This window comes from Homarus americanus, unplaced genomic scaffold (genome assembly GCF_018991925.1).
Source record: "Homarus americanus isolate GMGI-L3 unplaced genomic scaffold, GMGI_Hamer_2.0 scaffold30535, whole genome shotgun sequence".
In the NCBI taxonomy this organism is placed as follows: Eukaryota; Metazoa; Arthropoda; class Malacostraca; order Decapoda; family Nephropidae; genus Homarus; species Homarus americanus.
Genome location: NW_024732440.1, coordinates 10,815,613 through 10,841,176, shown reverse-complemented (window position 1 = coordinate 10,841,176; position 25,564 = coordinate 10,815,613). Strand labels below are relative to the sequence as shown.

Genomic DNA, 25,564 nt, shown 5'->3' with positions numbered 1-25,564 from the left:
GGTTTTGATTTGTATAATGTAGTTTGTTTGAAAGTAGAGCAAGTGTAAGGGCAAGTTGAAGCATTATTGGTTTGGTAAAAAAAATGTTTTAGTTAATAGATTTTATTATCAAGGTTATTTCCCAATATTTGTTTTGCTTTAAATAACACATTTTTTTTCCTCCAAACATTATCACAGTACAACTTGAAACAGTATTTCAATTCAAACAAAATTAAAAAAGGATTTACACTGGCATGACTAAAGAAAAATATATCACAGTACAGTACCGTATATGCAAAATTATATCATTCAAACAGTTTAGTATTTTGCTTGAAATTATAAATGTACAGTACACATTGTTAAAGGCTTCAAAGTACTATACTGTACAGAAATAGTTGGAATGTGTCAGAAATCCATCAACAATTTGTTCCTCTAAATAAGAACAAGCAGTAAAACCAAGTTTATCACAGTACCTGTACAGTGTTGTATATAAATTAATAGTAATCATACTTAGTTTGAAATTGCAAATACAGTTATAACAATTATCATTCTTGAAAGATTTTAGAAGTATTGTACTGTACCTGTATTGAAATTAAAATACAAAAGAAATGTAAAATAAAAGAATGATTCCCAAATAATACAGTATCACAGTACAGTATATTGTACAGTATCTGAAATTCTAGCAAAAAATATGTTGAGTCTACAGCATTTGTGTTCAGAAGTAAAAGAAAAAAAAATCATAAATATTTGAACATACAAAATATGATTTAACATCTCCATTAAGTGCAAAAAAACAATAAACAGAGAGAAAAAAAAAATAAATTCTTTATTAAGTATGAGTGTACACTCGCAACAAAAATACTGTAGTGTGAACAATTTGAGACCAGTGACGATTGGTATTGGGAAAGGCGAGATGTTCCAGCCATATGTTGGCAGCCCTGATTGTCAGCCATATGGCAACACCTAGTGGAGGGGGGGGTTTATGAGGATACACTTACTAACCTTCCCGACATATCACAGTGTATACGTATCGTTTCGGAACTCGTCGATCTCACCCTGCACCGATACTTTTTGGTGCGAGTGTACAATCCAGAGTATCACAGTACTGCATATGGTATCTGACATTATATCACAAATTAAGTTGAAGGAATGTATTTGTTTTCACAAAAGAAAAAAAAAAAGAAAAAAATGTTGGAACATGAAAAAATATTTAAATCTCCATTAAGTGCAAAGAAAAAATAGTAAACAGAAAGATAAAGAAAATCTGTTTATACATTGTCAATTGACACTGATGGCAGTCTCCATAATTTAACTAGATTGACCACAGCCAGAGGTGGAATTATGGCTGCACTTTTGACATATGCCACCAGTCAACAACTCTAATGCTTGCTCTAAATACATTATGCACAGATTGGACTGATAATGTATTGTACATACTAGTGAAGGCCTTTAAAGCCTCCAATATAGCATCATTCAGTTCTTATGTACTGTCCTTAATAATGGCATATAAGCATTCATTGCTCTTGTTCACCTGCTTCCTTTTTTTTCTCCGTGACTGGATGTTGATGCTGCTGTTGGTGGCACGGGTGATCCTGATGTTGGATCAGTTGTTGATCTAAGTGTTCCTGTTGGTGCAGACGCTGGCATAATTGGTGGTGATGTCTGCCTTCTCTCTTGAATACGAACTTTTATTTCCACAACTCCTGTTTCTGCTTCAATTTTGGCGTGCAGATCAACCTGGTTTGTTTACATTTATCTTGGATAAGGCGTAGCAACCCTCTAGAGTTGCGGCGTTCGTGTTACTAAACAGTAACCCGATGGGATTGATATTCGAGTTTGACGAATCCATTTGAAAGGTTACTAAACAGTAGCCCGACATTCGGGATTGCCCTTCGGGCTTGCTGACCCGAGTGTTTAAAATAATGGCCGAGAGTGTTATGACAGCACTGAGTGTGAGCTCATTCAAGACCAGACTTGACCAACACTGGAGCAGGTACAGATACATTCAGGAGCCAGTGCATGCCCAGATGTGCCAACAATGTGTAAAAGAGATATTGACCAACCGTCCAAGTGGCTAACAAGCCAATCAGTGGCGAAGAGGATAAAATTATAGCATTGTACAATATACAGTATACAAAAACAAGCAAGAGGGGAGGAATGGTTAGATGCTTAATTCTGTTGTTCAAGTCATTATGAAACATTTCAGTAATGATATTCAGTGTTATATATATTGCCTGGATAGTTACCTTATACCCCTCACTTAACAAGGGCGGATCCAGATGGGGGGGTCTGGACCCCACCTTTTCATTAGAAAATTCCAATACTTTTCCTTTATTGCAGTATTGTACTCAGGCATTTTTGTATAATAAAAAGTAATTACTATTGACCTTAGAGTATCTCCTAATATCAAGTGTTCATGGCTTTCAAATGGCCCTGATATTGGTCAGATTTCAAAAAAATTCGGGGAGGGGGCTTGCTCCCCCCTCCCCCACACACAAAAAATAAAAAATGGGTGGGCTCTCCCCGTGTTTTATATTCCTGGATCCGCCCCTGCTTAACTATATTTTATTTCCTGGCACCACCCTGGTCCCATAGGTGCCAAATACTGTATGAAAGAGTTTAAGGTAAATTTGCATTGTCACACCGTTCTCTGTTAGAAAGTCAAAAATATATTTTTCTAGTGTATTTGTGTGTGTTTAGACCGAATATGACCTTCATTTCTGGCAGAAATTAGCCGTTTTTTTTTCTATATTTTTTCGTTGGACGTTTTCCGAAAACAATCATGGCAAAAATACACACACACAAAAAAAAAAAAACACTAGAAAAACAAAAACCAAACCAAACCTAACCTAACCTAACTGACTCTCACCATATGATGGAATCACCTATTTCTTACCTTATTGGCCTGGTTCTTGTTTGTCGTTGCATTCTGGGATTCTTACCCAACGCCACATATGTTGGTCTTTGCAATATTTACATTGTCTTGCTCTTGGTACACTTTACTGACGTTGGAAGAACACCATGCGATCGAAAAAATGCTACAGTTTCTACGTTTTTTTCCAAAAACTCGCAATCAGCTCCATATACTTTAAGTGACACCCATCGCAGACTTCCATGGTCGGAACTGAACTTGAATTTCAAAATATGAGAGACCCAAAATAAAACTCGAATTTGATTGGTCCAAATATACTGCGAATTAAACCCAAAATCATTTTAATTAGTTCCAAAAGCAAAAACGCTTTTGATTGGCTGCGTGACGTGTACGGGAACACATGTGCGTGATGATTTATGAAGGAGACAAGAGAGAGACGCAGCGTTGGAGGAGAGGCAGACGATAATGGTGTTAGATTAATGGAAGAAAATAGAGAAAATTTTGGATATGCTATCTCCGTTAGTATACATTTCCGCCGGTAATGTAATAGATGAAATTTATCTTATAATTAGACGTCTTAATCGAATTTGATAATAGATTAGTGGTAGGAATGAACGGTGTGTAAACGCAATAATACCGGGTTTAATGTATTAACTTCATCCTTACATTCCTTTAAGGCTTTTGCAACTATCTCATCAGGACTTGGAGACTTATACACAATAGCAGTGTTGTCCTTAGGATAAAGACCTTGTTGTCTTTGGTCATCATCAGAGTAGTATTACAGACTACAACAAAACAAGCAGCTTTATCTTCGTTCAGTGAAGGTGAACTTGAGAGGCTTGGAGGGCACGAATACAAGCTTGGAGACACAGTCTATGTCCTCATGCTTGTAGTCCACGGTAAAGCGGTGCATCACCTGGGGAACATCACAATATAATCAAAGTATGAGAACTCGGACACAATCAATGCTTCCATTTCAACATTATTACTAATTGTACACACCTGAGACCTTAAATGTAACCTTATGAAAAGACTTGCATGGGTAAATCCTGAGTCACAAACTTGATTTCTTTTGGTTCTTTGTACATCCATAGTGTTTATTTATGTATCTAGAGAATAACTTGGCTCGAAGAACATAAGACTATAACTAGCTCTCTCCGTACCAAGAACCATACTTAACACAACAGAACCCTAACCTAACCCAAAACATAACATAGCCTACCCCTAATATAATTTGATTTAACCTAGTATAGTACCAAGGAATATTTCTTGCCTAATACTGTATTCATTACCAAACATAATCTCACCTAACATAAATTACCTTTCACAATGTATTCTATGGTTTTAGTACAAAAACTTAGATCCAATTCTAGTTTCAAGAATTAGTTTGGCTCAGAGCATACAGTATAAGTATGTAGTGTATAGTACCTTCGATGAGGTACAGGGTATATACTTAACCAAAACCACAAAGGTGTAATAGTAAAAAAATTTCTGAATGTAAAATCTTTGAACTGAGCTTCAAATTAAAATACTATTACTGTACAGTAATGATTACCTAAGCATTTGGTTTTACTAATGGTCAATTTCTTTGTCTACACAATAACCCTACACTAACCAATGGATTACCAACTGTGGTCTTGAGTATCTATATTTTATATTTTGTGCACCATTTTACCAACCATGGTATCCAGTTTTAAATATCTGAGGGTTCCACAGCCACTGGAGAATATTTCTAAACCAATGCAGGAGAACATTTGCTGGATTTAGTCTGTCTGTGGTTCATTTTGTTTGTACAGCATGAATATTTTCCTCACAATATTTTATCACCCTGCCCAAGTAGCGATTTTTTTTTTCCTGAGGGCTTCCGTCATTTTGAACAAGCGGCAGAGTCGCAGTGTTTGAAGGGCGGCACCACTGTACAATCAGCTGGTGGCAGCAAGAATTCGTTCTATCTTGGCCGTTCTGGTGAGTTTAGGTTATTATTTGTTTTTATTAGTATCTATTACGTTAGGATTACGCCAAGCTTGAATGATCGTCTCTTATTCTCTTTCTTATTGAGTGTACAGTGGTGCCGCACTTCAAACACTGTGACGGTGCCGCTTGTTCAAAATGACGGAAGCCCCCAGGAAAAAAAAATTCTCGCCCAGGTCCTCCTCCTTCTCCAACCTCTTTATATCAATTTGCTTATTTTCAATCTTCATATTAAATTATATACTGTATGGCTTTCTACTGTTACAGTTTCAGCTTACCCTGGCCATGAAAGTGTGAAGTTCCTGCTCTGCTATACGTCGTCCAACACACATTCTGGTCCCAGAACCAAATGGAAGAGAGGCATATGGGTGGATGGGACCCAGAGGCCTGTGGCGTAGCCATCTCTCTGGGATGAACTCCTTGGCTCGAGGGAAATAAGCCTCATCCCAGCCTATGAAAATATTGAAGCCAACTGCCATCCACTATAGGAGAGAACATCATGCCATCAGGTAATCATAGCTAACTGGTTTATGCTCACTTTGTCTACGCCCAAGCGGCTAACGAGCCGATCATTTGGCGAAGAGGATAAAAGAAAAAGAAAAGTAACAGAGATGTGACCGATCGCCCAAGCGGCTAACTAGCCGATCAGTGGTGAAGAGGATAAAAACAACAATAAAACAATGCTACACTGCCAACAAAACATGTGTGAAACTGATGAGTTACCCCTTGAAAGAGAACACAATTATAATGTATTCCATTAGATATGTAGGAGTACAGATGAAACATTCAAGATCCTTGTGAGTGATGTTGAAAGCTTCAACTGTGTTTACCGTTAGTAAAATTGTCAATATGTCAGTGTAGAGTCTACTGTAAGAAATGACGTATCATGACAGTGTCCCTAGAGATACCCTGAGTCTTCACATTGCTTCTGAAATTAGATAAATTTGATTCCCAATCATCAGAGAATCTGATGTTTATATTGAAATTGTTATAAGTTTTGTATTTAAGTAGGTAATTAATTCCTGAAGGGAAGTGTCAGTCGTCTTATCTTCACCATCTAACGGCTAGAATTTGATACGTCTCTGTTCTAAGCTCCGCCCACAATGTACTGCCAGTCTGAATATTTGACATCAGTTTAATTCTTGCCTTTGAGAGCTCGGTCACTGCTTAGTTTAAAATTTAACCTAAGAAAATTAAAATAAGTTTGTAGCCTAATTTTCACATGCCAAGGTGTAGAGTAACAGTTTGTTGATATTATCTGTGTAAGCTTCAACTTGGACACTCGGGGTTGTGAGACGCTGGCTAAGGAGGGCGAGGCAGACGCCTTGACCTCACTTAGGCTCGCTCTCCAGCCTTGACTCCATCCTGTTCACAGGTATAAGAACATAAGAATGGAGGAAACTGCAGCGGGCCTATTGGCCTATACTGGGCAGTCCTGTTTACACCCAACCCATATTGCTCATATATCCATCCAACCTATGTTTGAAGCTATCCAGCGTATTCGAGTTAATAATGATATTTGGTAACTTGTTCCACTCGTCCACTACTCTATTTCAAAACCAATGTTTACAAATTTCATGCCTAACTCTAAATGTGTCTAATTTAAAACCATTGTTACGAGTTTGCTCCTGGTTGGATAGTTTGAGTACCTTTGTAATGTCCCCTTTATTCAGCCCTGACTTCTATTTATACACCTCTATCATATCACCTCTCACTCTACATCTCTCGAGGGAGTGCAAATTAAGAAGCTTTAACCTGTCTCTGTACTCAAGGTTTCTAATACCCAGGATTAGTCTTGTCACCCAGTCCTATTAAGTGATTTGACGTAGTTGTGTTTTGTTTGAATGTGGAAGTGATCCAGTAATGTAACTTTAATGTGTTTTAAGTAGTGTTCATGTGTCTTCAGTTTTTAAAAACATTATGACATTCGTGTCACCTCTCTCCAGCCTCGACTCCATCCTGTTTGCAGGTGGTTGTTGTAGGCCAGGATGACCCCCAACCCTAGTATTGGAGATGGATGAAAGCCACCGAGATCGGATAGTGTTATATAACCAGTATGTGTTAAGCTAAGCCCTCAGCTCACTGCTAAGAGGAGGTGGCTAGACTGTGTTCGCTGTCCACCCATGATCTTACGTGAGAGTAAACACGGCTAGCTTTCAGCAGTGTTATGAATGAGTACCCCACTAAGTGTGTGTTATTTGTACGAGTATCCTCAGTTGTATGGGTGTTTGGAAACAGCAAGAATATGAGGTCGCCACTTACTTCTTGGCGAATGTAACTAAGGAGTGCAGGGAAGCTACTAATCCTGGTGCTGTTAACCCTCTCAGCCTCGGAGCCTGAGACACATATGTGCAAGAAAACTTACGCTCAGCCTCGGAGGTTTTTCTGGAAAAATTCTTTAAAAAAAAAAAAAAAAAAAAAAAAAAAAAAAAAAATATATATATATATATATATATATATATATATATATATATATATATATATATATATATATATATATATATATATATATATATATATATATATATATATATATATATATATATATATATATAGGCAGTTAGCGATCGCATATCGTCCGTGGCCTCCCCAAAAAAGTAGCGCCTGCTGGATCACCACTCCACGACCCCCTGACGAGACATGATGATCCTCCCCATACTGGTCAGATATTATGTGTTAAAGGAATATGCTTTCTTACTTAGGCTTTTTTAAGCATTTGCCTACAGGTGAAGTGTTAACCTACATCTATTGAGGATAAAATCTTTCACCTACAAATTGACAATAACACATTTGCTGTAATCAGACATATCTAGTTGCCTCAACAATTGCAACCCCAGTTGCAATTGGGGTTGCAATTTCAAATTCTGTGGCATTACTAAAAATAGTAAAGTTTCTGGTGCACTCTAAGATTAAGAGAGAAAACGGAGGACTCAGTCGTCCTGATGTGAGAGAAAACGGACTCGTATGACGGGGGACCAAATAAAAAAAGCATAGCTACATGTTTTGTGGACTACAGTATTAAGCGTACCCTTTTCATCACTTTGTAATAAACCTAGCCATGCCTATGTGTGTTTATGATATTTACCATAACATTATATATATATTTAGTGGGTATAAATGGTCGTAAAATGGGAAACTTGGGGTTGGGTCTTGGGTAAATGAACCAATTAGAATAAATCCCATAGGTTCTGTACTTTCGTTATCGGTGGGGTCCCAATTAGGCACGATAACCAAGGGATGACTGTACTGTACTGTATATACTTGTGACACTGGCCAGTTGCTTCTGGTGTTATGGTACAGGGGTACCAAGTGACAGCACTAGGATCCCGCTTCCTCTATCAAGGAATAAACAATTAAAATTTTAATTGAAAAAAAAATCATTCAAATAAATTACTATCTTACAATAATCCCTCCAATGTAAGTTATATTCACCCAGGTCGTTTGGGTGGAAAATTATGAGAAGAGCTTAGTCACTCTTAAGTAATGATAAATAAACACACAGGCAGGCCTTCAGCGCCAACTGTCAAATCTTATCTCAAATAAATAAACAAACAAATGCCAGACATTCTGTCACCTCACCTCCCCCCCCCGTCACCTTCCCACCCTCGTGTTCAAGACAAAAGATTGGTGATTTCTTTATGTTTATTATATATAATATCTCAGACAAAAGTTAGGATAATATAATTTGCATTGCTGAAATCCTTCCAAGACAGAGATTAATTTGAATATAAGCATCAGATATTTTGCTCAAGATATAAAAAATGTAGTACATTAGTGTACAATACTGTAGTACATTTTATAAAAAGTTTTTCGACTGTATTTTTGGGTAGATTTACATAAATTTCTTCATTTATTTTCATCCATTTATATGCACACACCATACTAAAAGAAACGTAAAATAAATTAGTGCAAAGCTGGAGTGCACATGTACTAATTCGATTACGGTACTAAAATTGTTATGTCTAGTGCGAATTACAACATGTTTATACTCAAATAAATCAGTATCTTACAAGAATCCCAGCTATGTTAATTATATTCTCCTAGGTCATATCACTGGCATTTTAAAATGAGAGAAGCTTAGTAGGACTGTTAAATAAACACACAGAGACCTTCGGCTCAAACTTATCACCTCAACCCCCCCAACCCCTCGCTGGGTGGCGGAGCCATCAGCCCCCCCCCCACCCCCAGCCTTTCAGGCTTACAGTTTTTATCTTATATAATATCTCAGACTAAAGTTAGGAGATTATAATTTGCATTGCTGGAATCCTTGCAAGACAGCCAATAATTTGAATATAAACGTCATATATTTTGCTCAAGAGATAAAAATTTTTGTACATTAGTGTACAGTACTGTAGAACATTTTATAAAAAAGTTTTTCAACTGTATTTTTGGGTAGATTTACATAGATTTCTTAGTGCAAAGCTGGAGTGCACATGTACTAATTTGATTACGGTACTAAAATTGTTTTGTCTAGTGTAAATTATAGCATGTTTATATTCAAATTAATCATTGTGTTACAAGACTCCCAGCTATGTTAATTATATTCACCCAGGTCATTTCACTGGCTTTTTAATAAGAGAAGCTTTTTTTTTTTTTTTACGGGAATTAGTCCACCCAGGCACAGGTCACTGACCCACATCGGGGCCTGGGGGGCGAAAATGTAATAATAATAATAATAATAATAATAATAATAATAATAATAATAATAATAATAATAATAATATAATAATAATAATAATAATGATAATAATAATAATAAAGAACCATAAAGAAATACAAAATGGAAAAAAAAATCAAAAGTGAGGAACAATATATGTATGTTGTGTTAAGAGAAACAATTGAGACCCTGCAATTGTGTGTAAATGAGGCAGGAAGTCAGATCAGCAGCCTGGGACTTGGTCACAATTTTCGTGATGCCATATGGCAGCAGGATCTACCATAGACAACACATTATGCTTCCAATATCTTCCCAGGCGGTAGTACCTCCCTATTTGGTAGCTGCCAAATACCTATTACCTAGTCACCTAAGAACTGATAAATATACACGCGTTAGACCTGGGCCTGTGCCAACTGTCAAATGTACTACCTCCCCTCCCCCCACGCCCCCTCTCTCTCCCATCTGCTCGGCATTGCTGGAATCCTTGTAAAACAGTGAATAATTTTAATATAAACGTCATGTATTTTGCACAAGAGATAAAAATTAATCACCTGTATCACATTACAGTAGTGATTTAACAGTAAAAGTGTATATGTACGTATATAGTATTCCACATACACATAAGTATAAATAAAAAGTTTATGTGATGATCGGACAACGTCCATTTCGGTTAACGTCACGTTTGCAAGAACGTATCTAGGACGTTAACCGGCGCATGACTGTATATATATACAGTTGTACCCCACTTAACACGGTCAATAGAACCCAGAGGGTCCCGTGTTAAGTGAAATCCGCGTTAAGTGAACAACAAAACATATGGGATTAATTCCAATAGAAACCAGCCCGACCCCCAAACTCCACTTTTTGAAGGCACATACCTATGTTGTAGTAAAAATAACATCTTAATTTTATGATGGTACATGCACACAATTAATACTTAAGAGAAATAGAGAAATACAGTCGCCAAGTTAATGTCCATTCAAATAATGGACTCAACTCCCTCCCCCTCTCACACTACACTGCCAGCTCTTCCCTCTGAGAAATTTTGGGGGGAAAACCAGGTATAGTAATAAATAATTCCTCAAACTAAAGTTAGGATAATATAATTGACATTGCTGGATTCCTTGTAAGACCAGGAATATTTTGAATACAAATGTCATATATTTTTCACAAAAGATAACATATTTACTCAGAATAAACTTTACATCTAAAATTTGTATGTCTAATGCAAAATCTATGATGTTTATATTCAAAATGATCACCAAATTGTAAGAATTCCAGCAATGTAAATTATATTCTGGCCGGGTAATTTGTATGAATTTTATGAGCTAAAACAAATATCTTCAGTTAATAAAAAAAAAAATAATCTTCAGGACACTATCTGTCAATCAAAGTACCCCACCTTGCCTTCCCCCCCCCTCTTCCAACCGCGCGGTCAGTCCCAACCCTCCCCCCCACCCCCCACCAATCCTCCCTTCAAGAGTTTTTAACATTTAGTATTAAATAATACCTCAGATTAAAGTTAGGATAATATAATTGACATTGCTGGATTCCTTGTAAGACCAGGAATATTTTGAATATAAATGTCATATATTTTTCACAAAAGATAACATATTTACTCAGAATAAACTTTACATCTAAAATTTGTATGTCTAATGCAAAATCTATGATGTTTATATTCAAAATGATCACCAAATTATAAGAATTCCAGCAATGGAAATTATATTCTGACCAGGTAATTTGTATGAATTTTATGAGCGAAAACAAATATCTTCAGTTAATAATAAAAAAATAAATATTCTTCACTGTAACAGATGGTCGGTCGGTCCCTCCCTCCCCCCCACCCCCCGTCTCACCAGATGTGTGGGAAAACCAGAATATTTACCTTTTAGTAATAAATAATACCTCAAACTAAAGTTAGGATAATATAATTGACATTGCTGGATTCCTTGTAAGACCAGGAATATTTTGAATATAAATGTCATATATTTTTCACAAAAGATAACATATTTACTCAGAATAAACTTTACATCTAAAATTTGTATGTCTAATGCAAAATCTATGATGTTTATATTCAAAATGATCACCAAATTATAAGAATTCCAGCAATATAAATTATATTCTGGCTGGGTAATTTGTATGAATTTTATGAGCTAAAACAGGCAGTCAGGCAGGGTGGTGGGTGGGGCGAATCTAAAAATAGCTCTCGAGCCGGACACTCACCGCTTATATGTGGAAAAAACCCGCGTTAAGTGAAAGTTCAGCTCTGGCGAGGCACCGCGTATATGGTAAAACGCGCTAAGTGAAACCGCGTTAGGCGGGGTAATACTGTGTGTGTGTGTATATATATATATATATATATATATATATATATATATATATATATATATATATATATATATATATATATATATATATATATATATATATATATATATATATATATATATATATATATATATATATATATATATATATATATATATATATATATATATCATTAATAATAAAACGCGGACTTCTACACAATCAACACCTCAACCGCAGAGATTGAACCCACAGTCATAGGCTGGGCGTGGGTTGAATCTGGCGGGTTGATATATATATATATATATATATATATATATATATATATATATATATATATATATATATATATATATATATATATATATATATATATATATATATATATATATATATATATATATATATATATATATATATATATATATATATATATATATATATATATATATATATATATATACAAGTAAATCACTGTAGGTGCGCGTGATCTAGGTATATGCTGATAACCACAAGGAAAGAAGAAAACACGAAGTTCCCAAGCGCTTTCGTGTAATTCACATCTTCAGGGGTGAGTACAGACTAGAGAGAGAAATACAAACCAAGGTGTATATATACAGAGGAGGGTGAAACCAGGTCCACAATGGTCAGGTATTAGGTAATGACCCTACTAATCTTTAAATAGCACACAACGGTTGGTGGTCAGGTCACACATTCCTTCACAACTAAAAACCTGGAACGTCAATGTGGCATTTAAAAACTCATGCACTGTTAAACAAATGTTAATCAAGAACTCCCCCAACAACACAATTGGTTGCATTTATAAAGTTCCTTGCAAGGAATGTAATATGTTTTACTTAGGCCAGACAGGTAAAGATCTTGCAACTAGAATTAAGCAACACAAATACAGTGTTAGGACAGGCCAGGAATCCAATGCTCTGTTTGTTCATTTGAGGGATAACAAGCATTGCATTGACTGGGATAATGCCTCCTCAATATTACCATGTAATTCAATTGATAGTAGGAACATCATAGAATCTAGTCTTATTAAACATACCGAAGCATTCAACATGAATTTGAGTAACGGCATGTACAAGCTGGACAATTTTGTAATTAAGAAGATTTGTAACCAGGTGAGAAGGCCGGGTCACCTGACCATCTGACCTGACCACCAACCGTTGTGTGCTATTTAAAGATTAGTAGGGTCATTACCTAATACCTGACCATTGTGGACCTGGTCTCACCCTCCTCTGTATATATACACCTTGGTTTGTATTTCTCTCTCTAGTCTGTACTCACCCCTGAAGATGTGAATTACACGAAAGCGCTTGGGAACTTCGTGTTTTCTTCTTTCCTTGTGGTTATCAGCATATATATATATATATCTTTTTTATTGGGGCACATTTCACTGCCATGGAATTGTTTTATTAATTGTAGTGGAGTCTCTTCAAGCATAAAATTGTCTGAAAAATTGTATGAAATAATAAAAAATTTAAAATTCGTGAAATTTAAGCCACTTTTTTCCGAGTATAAGTTGAAAAAGTAGGAAAATGTTTAATAACGACTCGATTTCCATTCATATTTTCCTTGTATTATGGCGTTCAGTGATATGTACTATATACCATAATAAAGAACAAAGCATGTACTGTAGAATATTGTGTTATAAGGAAAAATAATGTAACACAAAAACTCGTGGAATAATTAAAGGGCCGAGCTGCACACCTTCCTCTTGTTCTAATGGCTTCATGCTGCGGCTGCGCTGCCGTGCACACGATGACCAAGACCGTCTTTGGGAAGGTGATACGGCTCAAACAAAGAAACGACATCTGTCAAATGGCGTCCAAAGTCCAGTCGGTTTCACTTAATAGTTTTTGAGTTATTTGAAAATATAGCGTAATTTTTTTCGCCTTTTATGTTCGACGCCACAATGGCATTGTGAGAGGGTTAATGTATTAGTATTGGTGCTATTACTAGAGTCCTGTTACTAATTAAGAGCCAAGGTGATCAGGTAACTTGTATTGATGGTACTCAAACATGCTATATGTAGGCTTATAGTGTTGTGTGTTTTGGTTAAAGGCACACCAGTAATGGTGTAAGTTGGAAAATGTACCGAATTGGAAGTACAATAAGAGTAGAGCCATGGAGTTGATCCTTGTAGTTGTGTGTGACTGAAAGTATTCATGAGTTTAATTTCATTTTAATAAACCATTTTCTTTGTATGTTAGGGGTTATCATTCTCCTGCATTATTTACCTTAATTTTTTCCCACAACTTGGTACCAGAATTACGGTACACCCCGACCCCGTGTCTTAACCCTCGAGCCATGCTACCACAGGTCAGAGGTTATGGAGTAACTATATGAAGTAAACTAAATAAGACATAGCTCACATATGGAAGTAATAAAATAAGTAATTGAAAGAAAGAAGGTTTGAAGAGATAAGAAGTTCAGAAAGAAAGAAAAATAGTTGTTTAACAAAATATTGACAGAAAAAAGAAATTAAAGCAAAATAGAAAGGAGAAATTCCCCTATAAAATGGTTAAAAGCAGCAGGATAACAATATAAAAACACTTAGCAGCTCCCTAAAATGGTGTCAGTGAAACTCTCAACCTTACACCAGAATACCTACTGTTAGTGATGACCTGACCTGACCTAATGGGAGTAGACAGACTGGGATGTTACCAATTAACTTGCTTAATGATACATCCAGTCAATTATTTTGTTTAATTTTAGACACGTTTTACATCAGAAAATGCTGACATATTTAAAAAAACATAATAAGTAAAAATAAGTAAATAAACTCAACTTACCCCTTTGGGAACACAATATCCACCGAGAACAATATCTTTTTCTAGAGTCCTCACGAATCCTGGAGTCAGAGGGAAAATCCTGCAAAACATGATATATGTCAATACAATATACAGTGCAGTACTGCTACTGTACAGCATCTAAATGAACCTATGGATGAGGTGAATAACTTGTTTCAAATTGAAAAAAAAATAAATAGTATAAATGTATGTTAATGTAAATTAAAATACTGAAAAACACTGAAAAAAAAACTATTCAGAACATAAGAGGAATTGCTGGGATGATTGTAATTACAGTACTGTACAACAGTATTTAAAGAACATTATTGGTCAAAGGAAGGCTATACAGTGGGGTATGCTATAACGAACGGATCCTACTACGAATATTCCTATAACGAACGGTTTTACCTATAAAATTGAGAATGCTATAACGAACGAAACTCCTACAACGAACATAATTTAAATTTTTTTTTTCTAATTTATTGTTTTATTATTACAAATATTAATGATATTCTTTATTTCAGGGGTTTAGATGCATATTTATGCACTTTTTTACAACTTTTACAATTTTATATTATATTTTTCAGTGTTAAGTGGTTGTATTTGGGGGCCTGGAACGGATTAATCCTATCACAAACGATTGCTATAACGAACAAGGTTCTAGAACCAATTAGATTCGTTATAGCATACCCCACTGTAGGTACAAGGATAAATCGTGGTGAAGTTTACCTCTGTGATTATTATAAGGTATTGGCCGGTAGGGTTAAGACTGAGATAAGAAAAGCAAAGAGGAATAATGAGCTGAGGACAGCAAGGGAGGCGAAGTCAAACTCCAAGGGATTTTTCAAAAGTATCAAACTAAAACACAAGAAAAGATTGGACCAATACAGTCAGATACCGGCGAGCTAACTGATAACGACGGAGAAATGAGCAATAATCTGAATAAATATTTTTCAACAGTTTTTACCACTGAAAATTTAAACATGATACCCGAAGCTCCGACTCTATACAGAGATAGTGAAGAAAATAAATTAAGCGAGATAGTAGTGACTAGTAACGATTTTAGTAAGCAAATAGACAAACTAAAGCCTAATGAGTCACCAGGTCCCAATGAGATATTTCCCAGAGTATTAAAGGAATGTAAGGAAGAGCTTAGTATGCCCCTAGCAAAGTTGTTTAACATGTCCTTAAAAGCAGGTGTAGTACCAGAATCCTGGAAGATAGCAAATGTAATACCGATTTTCAAGAAGGGAGGTAGATCACTATCCTCTAACTATCGTCCAATCAGTCTAACATCAATTGTAGGCAAATTACTGGAAGCAATCATTTCAAACTCTATTAGAAATCACCTGGAGGAGCACAAGTTGATCAATGATTCCCAACAAGGCTTCACAAGCAAGCATTCATGTCTAACTAATCTATTAACATTCTTTTCATCAGTTTTGGAATCAGTGGACGACGGGCACAATTATGATGTGGTATATCTCGACTTAAGCAAAGCCTTTGACAGAGTCCCCCACGAAAGACTAATAAGAAAAGTGGAGGCTCATGACATTAAAGGTGATATTCTAAAATGGATTAGTGCGTGGTTACAGGACAGAAAACAGCGAGTGAGCATTAACGGCACTAAATCCCATTGGAGCAACGTCACTAGTGGAGTTCCACAAAGCTCAGTACTTGGACCATTATTATTTATTATATACATAAATGACAGATATCGGAATAGACAGCAACATAAGTAAATTTGCTGATGACACTATAATAGGACATGTAATTAAATCCGACGAGAATTACGCAAAACTACAGGAAGATCTAAACAAATTTTTTGAATGGTCTGAAAAATGGCAGATGAAATTCAATGTGGACAAATGTAAAGTACTCAGTAAAGGAGATGTGAAAAGGGAAACCAGATACCAGATGAACAATGATGTTATTGAGAAATCCGACTGCGAGAGAGATTTAGGAGTAATGATAAGTAGGAATCTTAAGCCAAGTAAACAATGTGTATTTGCTCGAAACAAGGCTAATAAAGTACTTGGGTTCATACAAAGGAGTGTTAGTTACAAGACTAATGAGGTCATATTAAAACTATATCTTGGGATTGTAAGACCTCACTTGGATTACACAGTTCAATTCTGGTCACCGTATTACAGAATGGATATAGAATCCTTGGAAAGAATTCAGAGGAGAATGACAAGACTAATCCTGGGCATTAGGAACCTTGAGTACAGAGACAGGTTAAAGCATCTTAATTTGCACTCCCTCGAGAGACGTAGAGTAAGGGGCGACATGATCGAGGTGTATAAATGGAAGTCAGGGCTAAACAAAGGGGACATTACAAAGGTACTCAAACTATCCAACCAGGAGCGAACTCGCAACAATGGTTTTAAATTAGACAAATTTAGATTTAGGCGCAAAATAGGTAAACATTGGTTTGGAAATAGAGTAGTGGACGACTGGAACAAGTTACCAAATATCATCATTAACTCGAATACGCTGGATAGCTTCAAACATAGGTTGGATGGATATATGAGCAATAGGGGTTGGATGTAAAAGGGACTGCCCAGTACGGGCCAATAGGCCCGCTGCAGTTTCCTCCATTCTTATGTTCTTATGTACTGTATTTGCTACCTGTAAGTTCCCTACATTCAATCTTTTGTGTATATTTATAAAAACTGTAAGGTGAAATAATTTGAAACCATTGTAATTTAAGGACAAAGAACAAAATATACAAAACTTAACGTACACCTCGTGATTGAAGAGAACTGATTATTTTAATGTGTCCGTGTTACAGGAGCTTCAATGGGATGGTTTACTCACTACCTGTCTAAGCATCCCTTCTAAAGCTGTGTTTACACCTTAACATACAAGTTACCTGTGATCCAGTGCAACTAACACTATTACTGTACTGTAGTTAAATGTGCCAGTTACAGTACGGGCATCCCCGGGTTACGGAAGGTACGTATCCTTAAAAATTTGTCCGTAACGCGAAACCAATTTTCCCGTTGACTTTCGTTATATAATTGGAGACGCGTTCCCAAGGAAATATCTTTGGCAAAAAGACGTAATACAAGCAAATTTATGAATGAAAATATATATTTTTTAACACATACATTGATTATTTTATGATATAATATGATAATAAATATACAAAACACTTGAATTTAACTTATCACAAATGATGTTGAGTGCTGCATTAGGTGAGGTAAGGTGGTGCAATCAGAGTTACTGGGAGGGAGATGGAGGGGCACTACTGGCTCCTGCCTCGCCCTGTACAGTATTGTACCAACCACCAAGAAATCCACAAGAAATAAATCTTATAACTTCTGTGAATTTTTTCTATTAGTATTAAAAAAAAATTAAAATTAAAAATTTACCCAATTTCCGTAAAGGGGGAAATTTTTGTCCGTATCCCAGAATTTATTGGTCATAATTTACAAAATCAGTAAGAGCGAATTTCCGCAACCAGAGTTGCCGTAACCCGGGGGAGGCCTCTTGCCAACAGTGCATAACAAGGATGTGAACCCTCACTTTACGCGGTCAATTGAACCCACGGCGGCCCGCGTAAAGTGAGAAACGCGTAAGGTGAACAACATAACATATGGGATTAATTGAAATTGAGACCGGGCCGACCCCCAAACTCCACTTTTTCAGACACAATACCTACGTTGTAGTAAAAATAACTTCTTAATTTTATGATGGTATGCACACACAATCAATAATTAAGAGAAATATCAATAATATTAGGTTTTTTAACACTTACATTAGTAGAAAAGATGGCTGGGCACACGGGGATGGGGGGTTGGTTCCGAGGCAGAGGGCAGATTATATATTGGCCCTCATCTGTATCACTTGTATCAATTGTATCACTATCCACCACAGAGGCTTGCAGGGCCTCTTTGTCAAACCCTTCAAAGTCCATATAAGTCCATATCCTCACTATCATTATCACTATCACTGACTTGGGCCGGCTGTGGTGGGTGGCGGGTGAAGAACTCGGTAATGTTTTGATGACTGGGGGACCTTGTGCGCACCCTGCTCGTGCCGCTCTCCGCGTAAAAGGGTACACACACCGCGGAAAGTGAGCATTCTGGTTTCGGCAGGGTACCGCGTAAACGTGGAAACACGTAAAGTGGGACCGAGTAAAGCGAGGGTTGACTGTACGTCTAAAACAAGTCAAAGAACCAGCTCAACAATCCACTTTATAAAAATGAGAAACCGAAGATTGAAGAAGCATATATGAACCATATATACATATACAGGAAGTCCGCGCTTAACGTCGTCCCACTTAACGTTGTTTCGGTACTACAGTACGTTGCTAAACTTTAGAGACCAAAAATTCATTTAACGTCCCGGTGATCCGATACTACGTCGTTTTGCGTCATCACAGACTACATTTTATGGTGCATCACCCTCTCTCATCTGGCAGCGCTATGCTCTCTCGGCTTGGCGCAGAGTCTCAGTGACTCACCAACCTCCTCCTCTCCTGCCCCCCACCTCACTACCCACCACACACTCGCTCTATCACCTCCGCCCATCGGTGAGTACCAATACAAACTTAGTAGATGTATATGTATGCACTATTTTCGATAGAATGGCAATGATTTTCTGTATATGTAATGTATTTCGTGGGGCAAAGGGAGGCTCAGGAACGTAACTCCCGTATTTTATCTTTCTTTATGGGGAAAATTGATCGGCTTAACGTTTAAAGCATTCAAGGCTAAACGCTGGAAAGTTTAAAGTTTGTGCAATACTGAAAAATGAAATAAATTTAATGGTTTAATGCTTCTGAGTATACTACAGTATACTGTACATGTTATCAATAGCAACACATACACGGGACAAAATTATCAAAGAGTTGAGGTAATAATATATTTCTATAATTTAAGTTCATACTTTTGGGTACATTTGACTTCCATGTACAGTACAGTAAATACTTGTCCTCTATTTTAATGTCACATACTGAATATTATTATTTAGTTTTTACACATTTTCCTGCTGAAGATGTGCAGTAAATAACCATTGTTTAATATTATTTTCTTACTTTTCACTTTCATCGTCTTTGCCAGAAATCTGAATACAAAATGAAATAAAATATTGACAATCCAGTAAACTACAAAATGCTTAATTACAGTTTCACATTTTCACTAATAGCAGTTTAATATTACCTTAGAGACTCTTTAATAACAGCTTTTAGGTAAGAGAGCTGAGCCATATGATTGGGAGTGATGGGACCTTCCAGATCACCAAGGACACTGTCTACTTCCCGTTGTAAACGTGCTTGTACCTCTGGATTACGTGCCAACAAGTAGAGAGTGAACCCAATAGTGTGAGAAGTCTGCAATGAGATACAAGTACATGTGATGAACCTTTAAGGCAAGACACACAGGTGAAATACAGTACACATGTGATGAACCTTTAAGGCAAGACACACAGGTGAAATACAGTACACATGTGATGAACCTTTAAGGCAAGACACACAGGTGAAGTACAGTACACATGTGATGAACCTTTAAGGCAAGACACACAGGTGACATACAGTACACATGTGATGAACCTTTAAGGCAAGACACACAGGTGAAATTACAGTACGTGTGGTGATGAACCTTTAAGGCAAGACACACAGGTGTTGACGCCACGGTACATGTGATGAACCTTTAAGACAGACACACAGGTGAGTACAGTACACATGTGATGAACCTTTAAGGCCAAGACACACCAGGTGAAGTACAGTACACATGTGATGAACTATTTAGGCAAGACACACAGGTGACATACAGTACACATGTGGTGACACTAAGGCAAGACACGCAGAGTAGAAGTACAGTGCATGTGATGAACCTTTAGGCAAGACACACACAGGTGACATACGGTACACATGTGATGAACCTTTAAGGCAAGACACACAGGTGAAGTACAGTACACATGTGATGAACCTTTAAGGCAAAGACACACAGGTGACATACAGTACACATGTGATGAACGTTTAAGGCAAGACACACAGGTGAAATACAGTACACATGTGATGAACCTTTAAGGCAAGACACACAGGTGAAATAGGTACACATGTGATGAACCTTTAAAGGCAAGACACACAGGTGAAATACAGTACACATGTGATGAACCTTTAAGGCAAGACACTGGGTGACATACAGTACACTGTGATGAACCTTTAAGGCAAGACTACACAGGTGAAATACAGTACATGTGGTGGGCCTTTAAGGCAAGACACACAGGTGAAATACAGTACACATGTGATGAACCTTTAAAGGCAAGACACACAGGTGACATACAGTACACATGTGATGAACCTTTAAGGCAAGACACACAGGTGACATACAGTACCGCGTGTAGTGAACCTTTAAGGCAAGATTACACAGCTGAAGTACAGTACACATATGATGAACCTTTAAAGGCAGGCACAGGTGAAGTACAGTACACATGTGATGAACCTTTAGGCAGAACACACACAGGTGAGAGTACAGTACACATGTGATGAACCTTTAAGGCAAGACACACGGGTGACATACGGTACACATGTGATGAACCTTTAAGGCAAGACACACAGGTGAAATACAGTACACGATGAACCTTTAAGGCAAGACACACAGGTGAAGTACAGTACACATGTGATGAACCTTTAAGGCAAGACACACAGGTGACATACAGTACACATGTGATGAACCTTTAAGGCAAGACACACAGGTGAGTACAGTACACATGCGGTGAACTTCTTTAAGGCAAGACACACAGGTGAAATACAGTACACATGTGATGAACCTTTAAGGCAAGACACACAGGTGACATACAGTACACATGTGATGAACCTTTAAAGGCAAGACACACAGGTGGTACGATACATGTGATGAACCTTTAAGGCAAAAGACACACAGGTGACATACAGTACACATGTGATGAACCTTTAAGGTAAGACACAGGTGAGAGTACAGTACACATGTGATGGTGCTTTAAGGCAAGACACACAGGTGACATACAGTACATGTGATGAACCTTTAAGGCAAGACACACAGGTGAAATACAGTACACATGTGATGAACCTTTAAAAGACAGAAGACACACAGGTGAAATACAGTACACATGTGATGAACCTTTAAAGGCAAGACACACAGGTGAAATACGGTACACATGTGATGTGAACCTTTAAGGCAAGACACACAGGTGACATACAGTACATGTGATGAAACTTTAAGGCAAGACACACAGCTGAAGTACAGTACACATGTGATGAACCTTTAAGGCAAGACACACAGGTGACATACAGTACACATGTGATGAACCTTTAGGCAAAGACACACAGGTGAAGTACAGTACATGTGATGAACCTTTAAGGGAAGACACACAGGTGAAGTACAGTACACATGTGATGAACCTTTAAGGCAGACACACAGGTGACATACAGTACACATGTGATGAACCTTTAAGGCAAGACACACAGGTGAGAGTACAGTACACACATGTGATGAACCTTTAAGACAGAACACAGGTGACATACAGTACACACATGTGATGAACCTTTAAGGCAAAGACACACAGGTGAGTACAGTACATGTGATGAGCCTTTAGGCAAGACACACGAATTGATACAGTACACATGTGATGAACATTTAAAGGCAAAGACACACAGGTGACATACAGTACACATGTGATGAACCTTTAAGGCAAGACACACAGGTGACATACAGGTACACATGTGATGAACCTTTAGGCAAGACACACAGGTGAAGTACAGTACACATGTGATGAACCTTTAAGGCAAGACACACAGGTGAAGTACAGTACACATGTGATGAACCTTTAAGGCAAGACACAGGTGACATACAGTACACATGTGATGAACCTTTAAGGCCAAGACACACAAGGTGAAGTACAGTACACATGTGATGAACGCTAGGCAAGACACACAGGTGACGCCACAGTACACATGTGATGAACCTTTAAGGCAAGACACACAGGTGAAGCCTGGCTACATGTGATGAACTAGGCAAAGACACACAGGTGACATACGGTACATGTGATGAACCTTTAAGGCAAGACACACAGATTGAAATACAGTACACATGTGATGAACCTTTAAGGCAAGACACACAGGTGAAATACAGTACACATGTGAACCTTTAAGGCAAGACACACAGGTGACATACAGTACACATGTGATGAACCTTTAGGCAAGACACACAGGTGAAATACAGTATACATGTGATGAACCTTTAAGGCAAGACACACAGGTGAAATACAGTACACATGTGATGAACCTTTAAGGCAAGATTTTACAGGTGACATACGGTACACATGTGATGAACCTTTTAAAGGCAAAGACACACAGGTGAAATACAGTACACATGTGATGAACCTTTAAGGCAAGACACACAGGTGAAATACAGTACACATGTGATGAACCTTTAAGGCAAGACACGCAGGTGACATACAGTACGCATGTGATGAACCTTTAAGGCAAGACACACAGGTGAAATACAGTACACATGTGATGAACCTTTAAAGGCAAGACACACAGGTGAAATACGGTACATGTGAATGAACCTTTAAGGCAAAGACACACAGGTGACATACAGTACACATGTGATGAACCTTTAGGCAAGACACACAGGTGAAATACAGTACACATGTGATGAACCTTTAAGACAAGACACACAGGTGAAATACAGTACACATGTGATGAACCTTTAAGGCGAGACACACAGCTGGAAGTACAGTACACATGTGATGAACCTTTAAGGCAAGACACACAAGGTGACATACGGTACACATGTGATGGTACATTTAAGGCAAGACACACAGGTGAAATACAGTACACATGTGATGAACCTTTAAGGCAAGACACACAGGTGACATACGGTACACATGTGATGAACCTTTGAGCAAGACACACGGGTAGCATACAGTACACATGTGATGAACCTTTAGGCAAGACACACAGGTGAAATACGAATTACCACGTGTGATGAACCTTTAAAAGACCCAAGACACACAGGTGAAATACAGTACACATGTGATGAACCTTTAAGGCAAGACACACACAGGTGACATACAGTACACATGTGATGAACCTTTAAAGACCAAGACACACAGGTGAAATACAGTACACATGTGATGAACTTGAACCAAGACACACAGGTGACATACAGTACATGTGATGAACCTTTAAGGCCAAGACACACAGGTGACATGCAGTACACATGTGATGAACCTTTAAGGCAAGACACACAGGTGACCACAGTACACATGTATTGAACCTTTAAGGCAAGACACACAGGTGAAATACAGTACACATGTGATGAACCTTTAAAGGCAAGACACACAGGTGACATACAGTACACATGTGATGAACCTTTAAAGGCAAGACACACAGGTGATACAGTACATGTGATGAACCTTTAAAGGCGGGCACTGGAGTGAAGCCACAGTACACATATGATGAGCCTTTAAAGGCAAAAGACACACAGGTGACATACAGTACACATGTGATGAACCTTTAAGGCAAGACACACACAGGTGAAATACAGTACACATGTGATGAACCTTTAAGGCAAGACACACAGGTGAAATACAGTACACATGTGATGAACCTTTAAGGCAAGACACACAAGGTGAGTACGTACACATGTGATGAACCTTTAAAGGCAAGACACACAGGTGAAGTACGGTACATGTGATGAACCTTTAAAGGCAAGACACACAGGTGAAATACGGTACACATGTGATGAACCTTTTAAGAGCCGAAGACACACAGGTGAAATACAGTACACATGTGATGAACCTTTAGGCAAGACACACACAGGTGACATACAGTACACATGTGATGAACCTTTAAGGCAAGACACACAGCTGAAGTACAGTACACATGTGATGATGAACCTTTAAGGCAAGACACAGGTGACATACAGTACACATGTGATGAAACCTTTAAGGCAAGACACACAGGTGAAGTACAGTACACATGTGATGAACCTTTAAGACAGACACACAGGTGAAGTACAGTACATGTGATGAGCCTTTAAGGCAAGACACACAGGTGACATACGAAGTACACATGTGATGAACCTTTAAGGCCAAAGACACACAGGTGAGTACAGTACACATGTGATGAACTTTAGGCAAGACACACAGGTGACATACAGTACACATGTGATGAACCTTTAAGGCAAGACACACAGGTGAAGTACAGTACACATGTGATGAACCTTTAAGGCAAGACACACAGGTGAAGTACAGTACACATGTGATGAACCTTAGACAAAGACACACAGGTGACATACAGTACACATGTGATGAACCTTTAGGCAAGACACACAGGTGAAGTACAGTACACATGTGATGAACCTTTAAGGCCAAGACTTACACAGGTGACATACAGTACACATGTGATGAACCTTTAAAGGCAAGACACACAGATTGAAGTACGAGTACACATGTGATGAACCTTTAGGCAAGACACACAGGTGACGCCACAGTACACATGTGATGAACCTTTAGGCAAGACACACCAAGGTGAAATACAGTACACATGTGATGAACCTTTAAGGCAAGACACACAGGTGAAATACGGTACACATGTGATGAACCTTTAAGGCAAGACACACAGATTGAGAATACAGTACACATGTGATGATGAACCTTTAAAGGCAAGACACACAGGTGACATACGGTACACATGTGATGAACCTTTAAGGCAAGACACAGGTGAAATACAGTACACATGTGATGAACCTTTAAGGCAAGACACACAGGTGACGCCCAGTACACATGTGATGAACCTTTAAGGCAAGACACACAGGTGACATACGGTACACATGTGATGAACCTTTAAGGCAAGACACACAGGTGAAATACAGTACACATGTGATGAACCTTTAAGGCAAGACACACAGGTGACATACAGTACATGTATTGGAAGCTGAACCTTTAAGGCAAGACTTGGGTGAAATTGCAGTACAC

At 37.8% G+C, this 25,564-nt stretch overlaps 1 protein-coding gene across 1 annotated transcript in view; it reads right to left on the bottom strand.

The window, feature by feature from the left end:
- Positions 1 to 3,369: 3,369 nt before the first annotated feature.
- LOC121868819 (probable cytochrome P450 49a1) overlaps positions 3,370 to 25,564 on the bottom strand; it is a 65,621-nt gene continuing 43,426 nt past the window's right edge. The window contains exons 8-11 of the mRNA XM_042369779.1: positions 19,759 to 19,928; positions 14,594 to 14,672; positions 5,101 to 5,304; positions 3,370 to 3,767 (exon numbers count right to left, since the gene is read on the bottom strand). Of these exons, the coding sequence (XP_042225713.1) occupies positions 3,657 to 3,767; positions 5,101 to 5,304; positions 14,594 to 14,672; positions 19,759 to 19,928 (564 nt within the window). The 3' untranslated portion in view covers positions 3,370 to 3,656. The remainder of the gene's footprint in view (positions 3,768 to 5,100; positions 5,305 to 14,593; positions 14,673 to 19,758; positions 19,929 to 25,564) is intronic.